Raw genomic sequence first — 19,751 nt, forward strand, 5'->3', positions numbered from 1 at the left:
ACATTATTAAGCAAGAGTTCACTAGGTAATTGAATATTCCCCATAGTACCTACTTTCGGCTTAGAACCATCTGCCGAATGAATGCAGGAGTAACTTATTGTGGTTGGTGCATTGGAACACAACACTATAATTACACATGTGTGGAGTAGGCCCTCTATCAATAATCCAACAAGTTAAGGAATTGTACACAGAATTTAGAAGCAACTTACCTATCGAGTCCTCAAACTCATGAAACGTTGAGCCATTAGAAGACTTTGGATCACTTCCCCTCAAAATCCTTCTTAGTTCACTTTTGGTAAACTCATAAATAGCTTCATCATCCACCAAACTCTGTACAGACTACTGTTCAAGATTTTGACCTTCTGTTGCACACATGCCCCTGCTAGTGCAGTTGTTCCCTTCTTTCTTTGGTCCATGAGGGCTTTATACCAGTCTGGATAGCTATGTATTTTGAAGCAATTCTATTTGCCCTTGCTTGTCTATTACAGCCTTCTCTTTCTAGTAATAATTGGTAGAATTGTTCATTCCTGACTCACTTCCTCTCACCTGCATAGCCATGTTTTGTAAAGAATTTGAGAAAATTGGGCTAAGTTCCCTTTTCTTTTCTACTCACAAAACCATCAAATGGACCTTAGTGACTCTTAGTAACGGCTCAACATCAATATCTAGTTCTGAACATGATCATAAGAGTCAGTAAGTCACGGGCAACATGACAATCTATCTCAATATGCTTCATTCGTTCGTGAAAAACGGGATTAGCTAGGATGTGCCGGCAGCCCTGTTGTCGCAAAAAAGTGAGATAGGCAAAGTCACAGAAACACCAAAATCAGCAAGTAAGAATGACAGCCAACGAAGTTCACAAACTGTGGCAGCTAAACTTCGATATTCCGCCTCGGTGCTCGAACGCGAAACTGTTGATTGTTTCTTGGTTTTCCAAGAAACAAGTGCACCACCCAAAAAAATGCAGAACCCAGTAAGAGAGCGCCTAGAATCAGGACAAGACCCCCAGGCGTCACAATAAGCTTGAAGATCCAATGAGTTGGCTGCAGGGAGAAATAAACTAAGTGAGGGACAACCTTTTAAATACCTGACCACATGAAGTGCAACCTTCCAGTGAAATGCACACGGTTTATTGAGATATTGGACTGTTGCACAAAATAAGAGATATCTGGCCTGGTATAGTTGAGGTATAGTAGACGGCTTATTAATCGTCTGTAGGACTCATAATTAGGAAGCATAGGTCCAGTTTCAGAGTTCAATTTAAGTCCAGCAGGCAGAGGTGTGGGAATGGCTTTAGCGTCGAGTAAACCCGTGTCGGCAATGATGTCCATAATATATTTGGTTTGTGCCAAATAAATCCCATCAGAGCTTCGCACGATCTCTAATCCCAGGAAGTAGCGAGCTTGGCCAATATCTTTAATAGTGAACAACCGGTACAAATAATCCTTCATTTTCTGAAGTTCATTATTATCAGAACCTGCAATAGGTATGTCGTCGACATACACTAGAAGACAAATTAATCCATTGGTAGTGGAAAGGAGGAAAAGACAATGATCATTGGCATATTGGATAAACCCATATTCCTGCAATTTCTGTGTCAATTCGACGTTCTATTGTCGTGAGGCTCTTTCAAGCCGTACAAAGACCTCACTAGTTTACAAACCTGTCCATAATTCACTTTATAACCGGCCGGAGGAATCATGTAAATGTCTTCTGTTGTGATTTATGGCCCAGGACCCAATTACTGGTAGGCCCAAAACTCACCAAGCCCACAAAAGGCCAACCCACTTGGTGGCCCATACCCGACCCGCTGCGACCCACGACCCGACCCAGGTGCCTTTTACATATATATCAGTCAAACCCTAGTCCTAACCCATTTCTCCTTCTCTTACTTCACTAGCTCCGATGGAATGTCTCTCTTCTTCTCTCAATATTCTGCTACCTTCCATGACTCCCCTTTCCTTCTCCGTTCATCGGCGACGGTCACGGTGGCTTTCCTAAGCCAACTTAATGGCTTTAGGAAAGCCACCTTGCCTTCCATTTCTACTGGTTCTTGAGACCTATAAAAGGGAGTTCTTCAAGCCCTCACATATGCGAACCAAAAAAAAAATCTGAACCTATACTCTCTGTGAGACCTCCTTTTCTTTGTGAGTGTTCTGTGTGAACAGTTGGGTCTGTTGTGACCGACGATTTACTGAGTTGATCTCTGTGATCTTGAGTTTGTGTGGAGCACCCATGGTTTGGCCTGAGTGGGTGCGTCGCCAAGTGACCGTGACCTTTTAACGACTGAATATGGCTTAGTTTCTGAGCCTCTTTCGAAATTACGGTTTTATTCCTTTATCTCTTTATTTCTGTGTATTTTTCTTTTATTACTGTAATCTCGATTTTTAATATTTGAGGAGTTTTGTACTCCAAATCAAGTGTAATAGTTGTTTAGGGATTCGTTGATAAAGTATACCACTCGGGTTTTGTACCCTACATCTTCTTCCAAAAAACCGTGCAGGAATGCGTTGTTAACGTCCAACTGCTGAAGGAGCCATCCTTTACTGCTGCAAGTGTGAAGAAGAAGCGCACGGTTACTGCCTTAGCCACAGGCGAAAAACACTCAGTGTAGTCGACACCTTCGACTTGATTAAAACCTTTGGCAACAAGGCGAGCCTTGTATCGTTCCATCGAACCATCAGCTCGCAACTTGATCTTATACACCCACTTGCATCCGATGGCGCATTTCCCAACTGGAAGGTGAGTAAGCTCCCAAGTTTTATTTTTCTCCAACGCTTTGAGCTCCTCATCCATGGCTGCCCTCCACTTGGGACATTGAACAGCTTCAGCGAAGGAGCGAGGTTCCTGTAAAGATGTTAGGGAAGCTACAAAGGATTGAAAACTAACATAGGAAGGATGTGGAGTGAGAGCACCATTGCAACATACAAAATCGTTTAACCATAATGGCTTGCGAGTAACTCTGGCAGACCTACTAGGGAACGTTGGTGACTATTGTTGAGGTTGTGGAGGATTGTTATTCTGCATTTGCATAAAGTTGCTCAGTTTCTGCAGTATGTGATGATGACACCACAGTTGGAGAAAAGGTAGGAATGGCAGAATGCTCATTCTTAGTTCCAGCAGTGATCATAGGCAAAGGACAGTTCAATTGATCTGCAGTCACCTCCTTAGCAAAGGGAAAAACCAGTTCGCGAAACACTACATCTCTCGAAGTAAAAGCGAAGCGGCAATGCAGCTTGAAAGAGCAATGCTCTAGCAACGTTTAGAAGTTGTCTGTGCTTTCTCTCTATTCTCCCGTTCTGCTGGGGAGTATAAACGCAAGTGGTTTGATGCAAAATTCCCAATTTCTGACACTAACTTTGACATTGTGCATTCACAAACTCGGACCCATTGTCTGAGCGATTAACCTTGATCTTAGTTCTGTATTGAGTTTCAACCAATGCTGTAAACGTTTGCAAAGTCCCAACCACTTGATCTTTATGTTTAATGAGGTAAGTCCATAGCGATCTGCTGTAGTCATCTAGAATCGTCAATACATAATTGCTGCCCGTTAAAATAGATGTCTTGTAAGGACCCCAAACATCTAAGTGCACCAAGTCAAAAATTGCAGTAGCATGAGAATCACTTAACTGTAAACGGAAGCCTTGATTGTTTCGCCTGAGGATAAATGTCACATTTTATTTTCAAGCAATCTCTTGAGATATTACAAGCTGGAATACGCCTAATGGCTGCCATAGAGGCATGTCCCATTCTAGCATGCCACAAACTATCGTTACAATCAACTACGGCATTACATGAAGTAGGAGTAATGTAATTCGAAGCAGTTAAACTCCTAGATCCACTTGATTTCAGAATGTACAGTCGCTTATTCAACCTTCCCTTAGCAAGCACTCGTCTATTCCCCTGGTCCTGCAACACGCAACCAAACCAATTGAAAAAGCAAGTGTAATTATTCTATTTACAAAACTGACTCACTGACAAGAGGTTGACAGGAAAATTGGGAATGTAGAACACTGATTTGAGTTTGATCTCATCCGTTAACTTCACAACTCCAACATAGGCCATCGGGTAGATACACGAAATGAGTGTGTACAGGAGTAGAATAAGAATCAAAATTTGACAGATGCGCACACACATAGTTTGTGGCGCCGGTATCGTTTATCCAATCATCATAGTCCGTTTATCCCTGTCCCCAAAACTTCTGCGTTTTTGCATTTGTTTTGGATTACCTCTGCTATCTCTCAGGGAAACTTGAAAAGTTGCATTACTGTTGTTGTCTCCCAATTGTCTCTGTATATTGCGTTGTTGTTCTACCGCAAAGATCATGGAGAAAGCCTTCTCCAAATCAGGAAATGGATCCATCATAAGCAATTGACTCCTCTCTTTATCAAAATTCTCATGGAGTCCCATGAGAAATTGCATAAGTTGTGTTCCATTGTTCTCCTAAGCTTTATTAATTCCACAAGTGCATCCTCCACAAGTGCACTTGGGTGATGGCGCCAAACAAAAGAGTTCATTCCATAGCTTTTTCACTTTTGTCAGATAGCTAGTTAAGGTCATATCTCCTTGCGAAACCGACGAAATTTCACACTGTATTTGGTATATCAACGGACCACTGCTCCATCCGTATCTAGCTTGTATTTCCAGCCACAACTAACGAGAAGAACTCACGTACATGAAGGCCTCAACGAGGTCCTTAGAAATTGAATTCCACAGCCACGAAGTCACCATTAAATCCACTCTTCTCCACTGTTCAAACAAAGCGGATCCTGCTGGAGGCCGTGGAAATGTTCCATCTATGAATGCAAGCTTCATCTTGCATCCTAGAGCAACGTACACCGCTCTGCTCCACGTCAAGTAATTCGAGCCTATTAAGGGCGAAGATGCCAACACAAAGCTGGAATTGTCTGAGGGATGCAAATACAACACCTCTCTTTCATACTGGTCTGCTTCCAGTGTTGGTGAATCTACCATAAATCTGCACTCGTTGCTCTAGTAAAATAGAAATTTGAACCAGCAAAACAAACGTATCAAGAGAACTTCAAGAAGAAGGCTCTGATACCATGAAGAAATTCAAGTTGAACAAAGTAGGAAAGATGCGAGATTCCGCAGAAAAATAGAGCAAAGGCATTCCTTTCATTTCTGGTAAATTTTTGTGTTACAGAGAGCAATGAAGAAGGCGATGCTTAAATAGACAAATCTACCGCTAAAACCGTGTAACAGATTATCAACTACCTATTGCCTTACGTGGCCCAATCACGTTCAGAATAAATGACTCATTGAGATGACTATACAAACAAGCTGACTGTACAAAAAATACAGAAACTGAAATAAGCGTGGCCACGCTTCTGCTTTTGTTGCTCAAAGAAACGACTTCTTCTATCCTTGATCAATAAGATCATCATCAAGGCCTGCTCCAGCAACAAGATGAATATGATTCTTCTAGGACGCCGTGACTGCAGTAGAAGATGGTGAGCACTCAATTCCAACAGTAAGATCCATTAAGAACTGCATCTAATAATCTCCCTAAAGCAGGTCAGCTACATCCTTTGAAGCATGACAGCTGCAAGAAGGTATTGATTTCAAGCAAACCAACTCATTCCAAAGTTTCTTGAGTTTGCTAAAATAGGCAGAAATTGGAAGTGTTCCTTGAGCTGCAGATGCAATCTCTCATTGAAGTTGGTAACCCATAGGGTCGTTGCTCACCCCATGCCTTACCTCTATTTCGAGCCAAAGTTCCCTAGCCGAGTTAATGTACAAGAACAACTCAACTATGTTTTTTGACAATGTATTCAAGAGCCAAGTGTTGAAACTGTTCCACAAATCAAGCGTATTATTTAAATTGTTAAATAATATAATTAATCGTAGATGATAATTATTTAATTAACGATAAGGAGTACTAACGTTTTGCTAGAAACCACTTAATATTGTTGGATTTAGTCCCTAACTTAGTATTAATCAAATCCTGTTGGTTACACACTATAGTAACAAGGTATGGGTTATTAACATGTGGTATATATTATAACGGAGGATGAAAAGGTGAGTGACTTGTGAAGTCTTTTGGAGTTTTGTAACTCCATTCACTCTTAATGTGGATTATAAAAATCTAATTATGATAGGAACATTAAAAGGAACAAACCATTTTCCTTTGGGAAGAATGTGGCCCAACGGATGAATGAAGAGTCACTTCCTTCTCCCTTTTATACTAGTGTCGGCCATTTCAAACTTTGTGAGTGTCTTATTTGCAGAATGTGCTAATACATTCTGATGATCCCCCTCCATTATTCTTTTCGATATTTTACAAGAGTAAGTAGAGTTTTATCGTACCTTCTACATTGGTGAAGATCCTATGACACTAGCAGATGAGCTTCATTTGCGGATTTATCTTTGGAATATTACATGTGGAATTAAGTTTTAAGGGTAATATTTCTATTCAATTTTTATCATGGTACATTGTATATTTATTAACTAGATCTTGAAAAGATTATAATTTTCCATAATAGTTATAGATGTAAAATCCTAACACCAAAAAATTACCAGGCAATCTACCCTAGTCAATCACACAAATTCCTCAGTAGTTTCAGCTGGCTTGGGACCTCTCCCTTCGATAAAACCCAACTTCATCTTAGGCCCTAAGGCTATCTTGATGGATGCGCTCCAAGAAAGAAAATTTGTTCCATCCAACAGGTTAGATACAAGGCTTTCTCTTGGATTTATCTGAAGGCTGAACTCTCAAGGGTTCCAAATCAACAGTCACCTTTCTTTTTTTTTTATTTTCTTGGTTCGTAGGGCTTGCCATGGATCTGCCTGAAAATCTTGAAAAAAATTAATGCACCAAAAAATAGACTATAAATTAAAAGAGGGGAAGTATTAGAGACCATCAATAGATCTAGATTACCTACACTGAAAAAATAATAGTAGACAAATTGGATATTAAGTAGATTATAGATCTAGATAATTTAAATGTGAATGTCAAATACAACTATGATTAAATTTACATATATATGTAAATTTGTTTTCATTAGACATGTCAGTTACTATTTTTACTTATTTATTGAATCAGATCTAATAAAAGTATCATTATAAAAGTATTTTAATAATTTTTTCGATCCCCTCAAATTCTCACTTCAGCCGATCCGTGCCTGATGCCAAGAGCCTAAAATAAAATAGATGGAAAACTGTGGCAAAAATTGAATAATTGGATAACAAAAATCATAGTTTCTCGATTTTTCTATATTCATAACAAATCCACACCAAATTCCCATCACAAGAAGCACAAAACTTCATCAACGTTGTTTTATGAACATTTCAACAACCCTAACATATATAAAGTTCATAAGAAGAGAACAAGAAATTAAGGATCAGATAAAAAAAAAAAAAGAAAAAAAAGAACTTGCCAAACACCCCCAATTTTCTTACCCTAATCTTGATGAAAATCAATGAGAACCATTTTTGTCATGTTTAAAGGATGATCAAGCGGCCTAATGATGCAACTTGTTCGTGTAAAAAATAGATCATAGGTTCGAGTCCTGAGAATGGAGTCGGAGAACCAAAAAAAGAACGTTTTTTCATGTTGAGTTTCTAAGGAAATTCACACCCTATGGCCACTTGCTGCACTGTTCCAAATACCCTCAAGCTCCCGAGCAAAGGCCTTTTGCCTTCCGACGACTATGGTAATGTGATCTTTGTTCTCGACCACCTTAACATGGGCTCTAGGGATTCTTGATTGCACGTTGTAACTGCACTCGACAGGAATCAGCTCATCATCTTTCCCATGAAGTATCGTGATCTCGCACTTCAATTTGTTCTCGACCTCGTCCAAGTAGCCTTCGATCTTTCCAGCAGTTCCACAGATGATGTTGTGTAGGGTATGCCACGCAGCGTTGTGTGTATGAAGAAAGAAGCAGTCGAACAAGTACGTTCTCACCCTGCAAAAATGATCATTTTCATAAATATAACTAAATATTGTATATTTTAATCCCACACAAGCATCGAGTGTGCTCAATTGCTAGTACTATTTATTAAAGGTGAAACCTCTAAAATATCTTATATAGTTCGCAAAATATAAATTGGCTAAAATACCCTCAATTACACTTATTTATTTCTCATATAACCATCTTTCCCATTAAGTAGTTTTACTAATAATTTCTTATTTCTACAAATTTCAAATTGGTTTATTTTAATTATTAATTTTGACCAATTATTTATTTTATATGTCCTTTTTTCATTTTTTTAAATAAATATAATAAAATTAAAATCAATCACTAATTATTTATACACACATTAATGTTATTTATCGATTAATGCGGTATATAAAGTAAAAAAATTATAACTTATCATACTTTATTCGATCAGACCTTTTGAACTACAAATGTAAACGATCCCTAAGAACGTGTCGAATATATTATCATTGTATTGTACTTAGCTAGCAGGAAAACCATCTGAATTAAGGATATATATATAATTGGTCAGGCAAATATTTCATTTAATACATATAGTAGCAAAATGTGGCATCAATGACTTTCCAAAAATAGAAATGAAATAATACTCCATGTAATTAAAAAAAGAAAAAGAAAAAGGGAAATCGTACTCTATGTACGTCTAATTAATGTATATTAGATATCACGTGTATTCAATATCACTAGTTTAATTATATATGAAATGTAATAGCAAACTATCAATCTAATTAATAATATCATTCCAGAATTATTGCTAGTTGTAATAAATTAATTTTGGTTTATTTCTTTTGTTATTTTTGACTAATACAGTTGTACATCAATAAGTGCAAGAACATTTAGCTGAGCACACTAAAAAGAAAATATAATTCTTTTTGTTATAATTAATTATCATAATTAAAAATAAAATAATGGTGAATATTAATTGAACGGTAGCACGATAACTGCTATTAATTGTTTTGGTCACAGGTATAAATCATGTCAAACACTTTAATTATAACTAACACTAAGACAAATATCAATCAATCATGGTCAAAATTTAAGTTTTATTGGTTTGAATTCGTAGTTTTAATTTAATTCATAATCATTTGTAACATAACTAATTTATTTTTTGTAGTGTCGTCAAACTACACACACATATATATATATATAGCTATCTATATATATAGGAAAAAAAATGCAACTTTAGCTTTGTAACTTATAAGGAGTAGCGTACTTTCGTTCTGCACGATTTAACTTTCGTAATTTAGTCCTGTAATTTATTTTTTGTAGTGTCATCCTTTTCCTGCCAATTTTGTTAGAAAATTGCATGTGACTTGCACACAGTCCAATTAAATTGCTATTTTAGTCCTGCAATTTCTAGTTAAATTGGCTGAAAAGGATTAAAATTGGTAAAAGTATAAAGTTACAAAACTAAGTTACAAAATTCAATTTGTACAGGACTAAAAAATGCCACCTCCTTTGAATTGTAGGATTAAAATTATAATTTTTTAATATATATAGTGCATTAATATTTGATGTAATATTTCATATTTAATGATTCTGATCATGATGCACGAAAGCCAGGTCGTACTTTGGACCCATCATTTTTGAAAAAATCCCCACTATATATCATGTTGTAGGTTTCACGTGATGAGTAATGAAAATTTTGGGAAGTCCATCCCAATTAAGTATTTTCCTTTGAGATTAGAAGAAGCAGAGGCACCTGTTTCCGGTGAGTAGTCTGGTGATAGATTCCCAGAGACGGTGGTTCTTGCACATCACAAGGCAAAACGCCCGAGTGATGTGTTCGTACCAACAAGCTATTGACGCACCAAATGTGATCATCGGCCACAGCCGCCGTGGGGCAATTCTTCTCATCATGTGTTGTGCGGATGCTTCACCCTTTGGCGCTGGAAAATATGGCTGCCAATTTATGGAAACGTATGTACGTCAAATACGCTTATCGTATAATTAATATACAATTTATAAAAAGTCATGAATTATATGATAATTATTTCATTGTTATTATGTCATTGATTGGGTTTTGTTGTAGGGTAAGAATTTTAATTTGGGATAATTACACTCTTCGCCCATGAGGTTGATGTAATTACACTTAGACCCCTTGTGGTTTGGAAAATTACATCTAGTATTTCAAAAGTTTGTTTCCGTCTAACACATAAGTCCCTCCATTAGTCAAAATTCACTGAATTTGATGATAACAAAAATAACTCAATGAAAAAATATATTTACCCTCGATTGACTAATTACTGACTTGTTGAATGACAAATAATCTTTCTTGGACTAAACTACTTTTATAACGGTGAAGATATACCTCCTCACATGCATTAATACGTGAAAGTATCTGAGGGTAATTTGGTCAAAATAATTATTTGACGTGCACTAAATCAGTAATAAGTCAATCAGGGTTCATACAGATTTTTATCTATTTTTTTTGTATCAACAAATTCGGTGAATTTTAACTAATTGAGGGACTTATTTGTTAGATGAAAGCAAACTCAGGGGTGCTAAATTTAATTTTCCAAAATACAGGAGGTTTACGTGTAATTTCACCAAGCCTCAAAGGAGGAGAGTGTATAATATCTTTAAATTTTTTCTCTCAATTTATCTTGGTAACACTAGGAAAACAATGGGAGTGTGTTTTGTGTTCTTTGTTCTATCTTAAAAATTTAACCACACCCATGGACTTCGTCGCAGATATTATAAAAAAAAATTAAGTTTTTGCTATACTATTAATAACCACATTTTATAAATAGTGGTAAATTAATACTATTAATCACGTTAAAAAAATCAAAACAAAATTTTTTAATATTTTTTACTACAATTAATTAATATTCGTCACTAGCCATAAACAAATTATTTGTTATATTTTGGTCATGACTAATATTTTTTGTCTGCACTTGCAAAAAAACGGCGAATGGCCTTTGCAAAGCGATGATTTATTTTTATTTGCCACGATTTTTTTCTTTTAGCTATAAAAAAATCCTAGTAAAAAGTCATTGTTTTTAGTGAGACCATTCTAGTTTTATCATAATACATATATAAAGGCAAAACCGACAACACATGAACTAGATTAAAGCTCAACTCACCGGTGCAAGTAACGTCAAGGACTTGACCGAGCCTGGATGCTTGACGGCAAGAGCAAGAGCCAAAATGCAGCCCAACGAATGCGCCACAATGTGGAAAGATTTGACATTGTACGCCTCAAGAACAGACCTCTCAATCATCTCTAAGTGCTCTCTCAACGTGTACAGCGAATCCGTAGGCTTAGGGCTCCTCCCAAACCCTAGCAGATCCACCGCAAGCAATCTGTATTTGGATTTCGCAGACTTTGAGAAGTTGGGGTACAGTGTTTCGGTCCAGAATGCTGAGGATGATATGAACCCATGAATGAACAACACATCTTCTTGCACAATGTCTGAGTTTCACCAAAAAAACACAAGAGAAGAATCAAAAACACAAGAGAAGAATCAAAATTATTACTGCATTCATTACATCTTCATGCATTGGTCAGAAAATTAGTTGGGCAGGTACGTGAGTTAAAGGGTCTTGTTCTTTTTGGGGAAAGTGCAATTTTCTTGCTGTTAAGTATGGGGTGGTGGCACTTTTAATTGCTCCACTTGGAACTTAATTTGGTCATGAAGGACAACAATTTAAAAAACAAATAACAAATTGAGGGTATTAATCGCCGGAACTTGTCACATTTTAGACCTCTTTTGGCCATATTTCGACTAAATCGACAATTTCTGGTTAGAAATATTGTTAAAGTGCCACAACAAAATATGATGTTAGTGATAAAATTTGAAGTGGACTAACTATAACAAAATACAATTCTTTAAAATATCAAGTGACAATTTTTAAAATTGTTATTAAAAATATATATTAAATAGACAATAATATTAATTTTGTTATTATATAATTATTGATGATAAAAAATCTTTTATCAGGTCGTTAATATAGATAATTAGCTAGTGACGCATGTATAATTATGACAAATAGTTATTGTCATTATGCCGTCATTGTACATGTGTCATTAATTACTTTTTTAGTTACAATTTTATACAAATAATGTTGTCACCCATTCTTACTAATGATAATGTTTATAAAATATATTCATTAACGTGACAAAGTAAAATAACTAAATCACTAGAGACCAATTAAAATTCTCACTTGATTATTTTGTCTGTTAATCTTGTCTTCTTTTGTAATGAGGTGCCACCCGGTACTTACAACAGGACGAAAACGCAAATGTCCGTGTTTCTGTCCTTACCTTTAGCACCATCAGCTTTCACAAAGAGAGTTTCTTTGCAGGAGGACGAAGTCCAAGATGTGCAAGTCTTGCAATCGCAATCCGACCATCTAGGAACCGGAAACATCTGCTGCCTCCCAATCCTGCCTTGCAGCATTTCAACGATGGTCGGATTAACAGTGAACGTAGGCCGAACCGGCCCCGCACTTCGTCGGCTGATCCTCTTCGAGGACTGCAGAAAGCTGCATTTCGAGAACTTGGAAACCCACGACGGGCGAGCGTAGAGAGTGTCGGAGATTTCCTCCAGCTGCAACTTGCTGCAAGTTAAACTGACTATCTTTGACTCCCCTTGTTCGGAAACCAGGATCTTCCCGCTGCTGGTGATTGCTTCCTTCCCTGATGAACAATAGCAAGGCTTCCGCTCAGCTTCCATGATAACATCCGCGACCTTGAAGGCGTAGCAAAGAAGGAAATCCAGGAGGTCTAACATAGTAAAAACGATGAAACTCAAGATTTCGTGCAGGATTCCTCCTGCCATTGTTAGAACTGATACAACGTGTTTCTCGACGGCCATTTCTCAGTTATTTCAAAGAGAAAGGCCCGGAGAATCAAGAACAGCAGAACAAAAATGAGGAGTGATACAAGATTCAGCGATCAAATCCAGGGAGTTCTTGTCCAGGCCCCGGCCATATATATGTATGAGAATGCCACTCACACTCCAATCCAGGACCATAAAAAGGAAAGGAGAGAAAGATGGAAAATAGAGAGCTGAGGCTCTGTTTCCAGGGTGTTTAGACAAATGGAAGGAATGAAACAATGCAGATATTTGAGGTAAGAGTTGGACAAGTGTGAGAGTGGTGGGTTTGTTCTTAAGATTCTGTGGAGATTAGTGAATGAAAGAGAGGAGGGAGGGAAGAAGAGGGATTTTTAATGTATTTTTTTCCAGGCAGGTATATAGGTAACAGATGTATAAATGAATTCAGAGTAACATTAAAATCGGGTCGCTGGACAAGGGGAAAATGGGTTGGTGGTAGTTGCATCCTCCTGCAAGGAGTAAAATAATACAGGCGTGGTCAAGAATTCAGATCCAATGCTGCATTTCTACGTTCATGCAGTTTTCTTTCCTTTCCTCCCTCCAAAAAGATTACATGTGCTGTTTGACTTTCTATGATTGTCGGAAAAGGTGATTAATGTTTCAAGTATTTAATTATGCAATTCTGATTTAAGGGTTTTTTGGGTTATGCCGTATGTGAAGCATATGTGATTCACACTCGAGTGTGTGTTAATTTATATTTTCTTTTAAGTGAAAGCGATGAATTATTATTATTTAAAATTATAATTCATATCGAATATTTATATCCAACAATGATTTCTATACAACATCTACTATTACAGTAAAAAGACAACGCTAATTATGCAGTAGAACAACTTCCACGTATTGTGGGGTTCGAATCCATAACCTTAGAGGCAATATTAGTCCTATAATTTAGGAGCATATTTGCTGTCCTACACGAGATAACTTACAGAATTAGAATTGCAATTTGATTGGTTCATGTGCAAGTCACGTTTAAAAGAAAATTTTATACAAATAATGTGTATCTATTAAACAAAAGAATAAAAGGATAAAATTTGGAATAAAAAATTCAACTTGTCTAGAAATGTTGTTAAGGTTTAATTTTCTTAAACTTGTCCTTAACTTCTAAAATAGAAAATTACTGAATAGATCTCCTTCTTATATTTTCAAATTGGGTAAATTGCAATTTATCTACATGTGTTATAACCTTCCTGTGTTTTTCAAATGTAGTAATTTATCTCTCTATGTTTTTGAAATAATTTAACTATTTTATTTTTTAAAATATAGGGGGTAAATTATAATTTTTTTTCATAAAAGGATAATTTACTTATTTTTAATATTATTGGAGGGTAAATTGCATTAAACCCTTTTCAAATTATATATATTTTACAAATACTTTTCTTGTCTAAAAGAAGAGTAATTGGATAATTTTATAAACTTAAAGAAATTAAAGTTGAGAAAATCAAGTTCAAATTGACAAATTTATGCTCCAACAAGTCAAAATTTGGCTACATTTTTTAAACCAATATGAGACGAAAACTAAAATTTAGGAACGCTAAAGTTCAAAAATAAATTTAAGAAAATAAAGTGATTAGAAATATAAACTTAAGGGATCAACTATACTATTTATTCTTTTTTCTTTTTCCTTTTTCAAATGGTACATTTGATCCCATTATTATCAATTTTTTTTTTGGGTAAGATAATTTTCATTAATTAAAAGAAGCATATAAGCAGCAAGCCGCTGCTAGAATCACATCATTGCCAAGTAATGGATCATATTATAAGGCAAAATATTATTTTTGGTCCCATTAGATAGGGCCTTCTCACTTGCAATCTCACGCTTTACGTGTTCAATACATTTAGTCCTAAAATCCTATTTTCTTAATAGAAATGGTCCTATTCCGTTAACACTAACAGAAACGGCACGTGACCTGTTAGTCAACTGGGGCAAAATATCACTTTTGGTCCCACTAGATAGGGCCCTTCTCACTTGCAGTCCTACGCTTTAAGTGTTCAACACCTTTAGCCCCAAAACTCCATTTTTTAATAGAAATGGTCCTGTTCTGTTAACAACTAATGGAAATGGCATGTGACAAGTCACGTGCCATTAGTTAACTGGCAGCTAGCGAAAAAACAGAAGACCATGCTTGTATTTAGTGTTTGGAGTGAAAAAAAGGCGCTAAAAAAAATATTTTTTTGCTATTTATATATGTAAATAACACACAAAAACCACACAACATTTTTATCTTTGTTTCATCACTTAATCTTGAGAGCAATAGGCTAAAAGATGTCACAAACATCTCAAAATACTTCCAATATTGTGTGATGTTTTAAGGAATAAAATGTTGCAAGGTATTGTAAGACTTTTGGGGGATGTTTTGGCACATTTTGGGTTTGTAAAGTGGTAGTATTTGGCAGATTTTAAGCATGCAAAGTTGCACTTTACAACACATTTCATTAATGATCAAAATCAGTGAATTTCAGTATATTTTCTGTTTTTTCGCACTTTAGTGCTTTTGTGCAATTTTAGTTTTTCATTTTTATTGCTTTCAAGATTTATGCTTACACATTTAAACACAACATAAACTACAATTGTTGAAAAAAAATTTGGTTTCAAGCAATTGAAACAACGTTTTGAAATATTTCAATCGGATTTAGTAATCAAAAGCAATTAAAGCCATGTTGAAACAAATAGCATAAAGCAATTAGAAACGCTGTTAAAAAAATTTAAATCGAAAACTTACAACAAGAATTGTATCGTAACAATTCTCAGTTTAATTGAAGTAGTTGATTTAACCGAATCGCAGAATTACTGCTTACCTTGAAGAAAATATACGCCCCATATCAGAGTGCACCGGGTTCAATGTAATTTTGCCCAAGATAAGATGGATACAGTTCTTTCGGTTTTAGCACTATACCGAAAAACACCTCGATCAAACGCTTAAAAGCTGGTAATCAAAACTTTTATCGCTCAAATCTTTACAAGAATGATAGAAGCCGAGAAAGAGAAGGAGAGAGATCACAAAGGATAAGATTGTGGTTGTGTGTTTCAAGTGGAAAGTGGCATGCTTTTATATAGGCATGCCCAAATTATAGCCATAAAGAAGAACATAATGGCAATTAATCCCCCCTCTCAAGAAACCGAACAAAATTGAATCAGCAATGAAGAAAAATTTGTTGTTACACTCACAATTGCAAATTGAAAGTAACAGCAGCAATTGAATTTCTTTTCAAATTGCAAACTGAAACTGAAAAGAGTTGAAAGAAAACGGATTCCAAGTTGCTGTACAATCTATGGGTTTCACTATTTGAACAATAATTACTTGCAAAAAAGGCATATCCATTAGTCCTTTTACACATAATTCACCATTACTAAAAGGTCATCTAGTAATATATAACATCCTTTTACACATAATTCACCATTACAATAGCATTCAATATTTGAAGTATTTTGAAAATGTTGTGTGGTGTTTGTGGGTTATTTACATATATAAATACCAAACAAATATTTTTTTGGGGCTTTTTTTTCCCTCCAAAAACTGAACAGAAGCTTGGTCTTTGTTTTTTTTGCCAGCTGTCAGTTGACCAACGATACGTGACAACTCACATGTTGTTTTCTGTCAGTTGACCAACGATACGTGACAACTCACATGTTGTTTTCGTTAGTTGTTAACGCAGCATGGATGACTGAATTAAATCATTTCCCTCCATCTCCATGCCCTTCTTGGGCTGTTAATGGTCCAAATGGAGTGCTCTTTTAACCGATACGCCAAAAATTCATTTGACCCAAATTGACCTCATATCCTTTGTAGCAACTGTTAAGAGGATTCTACATATAAGAGCCTTGTTGTTTGTTGCTACTGAAAGGATACTAAGACTCCCAACCCTTGTCGACTAACAAACCCGCTACTTGGTCACCCCTTGCTATCGTTTGCGTGCCATTCCTATCCTATCAAAACCACCGCAGCTCTAAATTGTTGATAACTTTTTTTGGGTAAAAAGTTAGCATATTGATAAATCTGGCAGCTCGAGACAATGGATTTCACTAGCTGAAGCCTCCCCGTGAAGAAAAATGGCTCATGCCCCATATTGCAATTCGGTGCTCAACTTTGTCCCGAAGTAGCTTACTGTCACTCACTCTTAACCTCAAAGAAGCAAGAGGAACTCTAAGGTACTTGAATGGGAGATGTCTCTCAGATAAGCAAACAACCACCTCAAGCGCCACAACTTGGGGCCAAAGTTGATTTTGAGAAAATAATAGAGTTTTTCCAGCATTGAGTTGCAAACCCAACAAAAGAGCGACTTCCATTGCCATTCCAAGCATATCCACGAAGAGGAGAATATCATCTGCCAACTTAGTATGCACAAACCAATTTCAATCACTTCCAATGAAATTCAAAGCCCTTATAATTTCGAATATGTTTCATAATAATTGAATGCAACATTTTCATGATCAAGGAAAAAGGATAGGGTGAAATAGGATCAACCTAAGGTAATCCTAAACACCTTGGAAGAACCCATGCAGCTGCCTCTTTAATGCAATAGAGTAGGATGCAGTGAGCATGTATTCCTAAATCTAACCTAGAAATCGCGAAGAAGTCCCTAGCAAATGAAGTATGGTCAACAAGAAATACCATCGAATAAAATCAAAGGCCTTCATAATATCTATCTTCATCACACAACGCAATGATAGGTGATTTCTTTTATAGCCATTTAGGAACTCCTGAACCAAAAGCACACTATCACTAATCCTATATCCCAAAATAAATGTTGTTCGGCTATAGTCGACTAATTTACTCAGGACTTGCTTTAATCTCTACACCAATACTTTTGGAATGATTTTATAGAGAATGTTGCAGCAAGCAATCAACCTAAAGTTAGTAGCTCTGACTTGGTTGAACTTTTGGCACCAAGGTGAGGAAGAAATTCTTGACAACACATGAAACCGTGTCACTCACCACACACCATGATTTCTTGAAGAAATAGGTTGAGAAGCTGTTTGGGCCAGGCGCCTTGTCATCGTCGAAGGAAAAAGCCACAGCCTTAATATGCTCATTAGTTACCTCAGCCACAAAGTCCTCGGCCTCATCTTTCGATAACTATCTTAGTGAGGAAAACCCCAAGATCAATCAATTTGCATTCCCTATTGTCCCTCGAACCTCCCAGTAGCTGGGGGTACCACTTAATGAGCTCTTGGTCTACAAGGGAACAATCCAGGATAGTAACTCTATTTGTGGTTTGTATCTAATAGATTCATCTTCTAACCCGTTGTATGGCGACTTTTTGGAAAATAGTTTCATGCACTAGTCACCTTTTTTGAGTTACCGCAATTTAGCACATTGCTACAACATGTCTACCACCTACTGAACTGTTCTGAGTAAATCATTTTATGAAATTTCTCAACTTCTTGGAACAACACCACGTTAGAAAATATTTGCTAAAGGATCTAGATTTCTGCAAGAAACAAACGCTTTGCGAACGTTCTGAGATAAATTCCCTTTCCACTACTACATCTTCCAGAACATAATCTTAGCAGCTCTTAACTTTTCAAAGACAGCATATATTGGAACACTAAAGATTTCATTCTGCCATATACATTGAACTTTTTATAAAATATCTGACTCTTTAACTAAGAAATTGTCAAAACAAAAACAACCTTGACCACAATGAGATTCTTGGCCTAAATTAGGACCAAAGGAAAGTGATATGAGGTCCTCTATGTGGAGCAAAGTACGAGCTTAGAGGCCAAAAGGCAAATCACTTTTCATTCCCAACAATACGGTCAAGTCATTTCCACAGACTTCAAGTACCGAAATTGTAATTATGCCAAGTATAAGTAAGACCAGAGGCGGGAAAAGGATGCAAACAGGCTCCAACCAAACAACTAGAAAACTCATTCATGGCATTTGAATTATTTGTCGCAGTGTCGCAAATTTCACTCTCATCAACCACGCAGTTGAAAGCCCCCGTGAGTAACCACTGTTCCTCCTCCACTAGAGAGGACATATGCCTGATGATCCTAGAGAGGTCTTCGATTAATCAACTTGTTCGCCACATAAATGTTTGAGAGCAAGAAATATTTGTGAGCCGATCATTTCTCAATATGATAGTAGATCAGTTGCTCATGCGAATTGAGAGTGTGCACTTCCACATCTACCGAGTTCCCCCATGAGATCCCTCCTCTCTTCTCACCTCGTTTCCTTCACCTCTGAATCTCTCACTTGCTACGGGATCTACTCCTTGACCTCTCTTTTCATGTTTTCTCTTTCTCTTTTTCACCATCTCGACTCCATCACATACTCCTTAACATTGACCTTATCTCACCATCATTTTATCTCATCCTTTAGTTGGTAGTAGTCCTGCATATAATGACCTTTATCCTTATGAAATTTGCAATATTTATTGGAGTATGTTTTGGTTGGCGTGTCCGGGGTTTTCCTTGGCCACTGTAGTACCTTCGCCTTTTCAACCATCATCATTGCCCTTCTTCAGGTTGTGGTGAGTGGGGTGTATCTATGATACTTGGGTTGATAAGGCATCTCTTGATCTTTCTCATATCTGTTTCTTCATTCTCTTCCTCTATCTCTGTCTAAATCTCAAACCCTAGAACTTAACCATTCTCCATCTTTCATAGTGTTCATTTCTCCTTCATTAATGTACTTTTGAGCAATTTTCATTAACTGCTCAACATCTTCGGGGGGGTCTCTAGCCCCTTTTTTAAGCTATGTATTAGAATGCTAATCATCATATCAATGCGGACACCCTGTACTTTCTAGTTTCTTATTATTGAACCTTCCTACAAAGCTTTCTAGAAATTCATCCTCCTTTTACCTTATGGTAAACATATATGTGGTTGACGTCTTTGCTTTCTTTTACTTTCAAAATTGAATGCAATTTGGATCAGCGTCCCATATGTATCAACCGTGACACTGGGTATACTGGTGAACCATTTTTGCACCTCTCCTGTCAAAAT

At 36.6% G+C, this 19,751-nt stretch overlaps 2 protein-coding genes across 2 annotated transcripts; both read right to left on the bottom strand.

The window, feature by feature from the left end:
- Positions 1 to 4,158: 4,158 nt before the first annotated feature.
- Positions 4,159 to 4,974, bottom strand: LOC148787855 (uncharacterized). Its single transcript, XM_088881418.1, has 2 exons — positions 4,672 to 4,974; positions 4,159 to 4,443 (listed from the first exon to the last, which is right to left on the bottom strand). The coding sequence occupies exons 1-2, from the start codon at positions 4,972 to 4,974 to the stop codon at positions 4,159 to 4,161; spliced, it is 588 nt and encodes a 195-aa protein (XP_088737544.1).
- A 2,284-nt stretch (positions 4,975 to 7,258) lies between these two features.
- LOC105164396 (putative lysophospholipase BODYGUARD 3) lies at positions 7,259 to 13,162 on the bottom strand. Its single transcript, XM_011083041.3, has 4 exons — positions 12,226 to 13,162; positions 11,045 to 11,373; positions 9,661 to 9,860; positions 7,259 to 7,928 (listed from the first exon to the last, which is right to left on the bottom strand). Exons 1-4 carry the CDS (start codon positions 12,776 to 12,778, stop codon positions 7,592 to 7,594), a joined length of 1,419 nt encoding a protein of 472 aa, XP_011081343.1. The 5' UTR covers positions 12,779 to 13,162; the 3' UTR covers positions 7,259 to 7,591.
- Positions 13,163 to 19,751: the final 6,589 nt, after the last annotated feature.

The sequence above is a fragment of the Sesamum indicum genome, linkage group LG6, assembly GCF_026168435.1.
Source record: "Sesamum indicum cultivar Baizhima isolate 11 linkage group LG6, ASM2616843v1, whole genome shotgun sequence".
NCBI lineage: Eukaryota > Viridiplantae > Streptophyta > Magnoliopsida > Lamiales > Pedaliaceae > Sesamum > Sesamum indicum.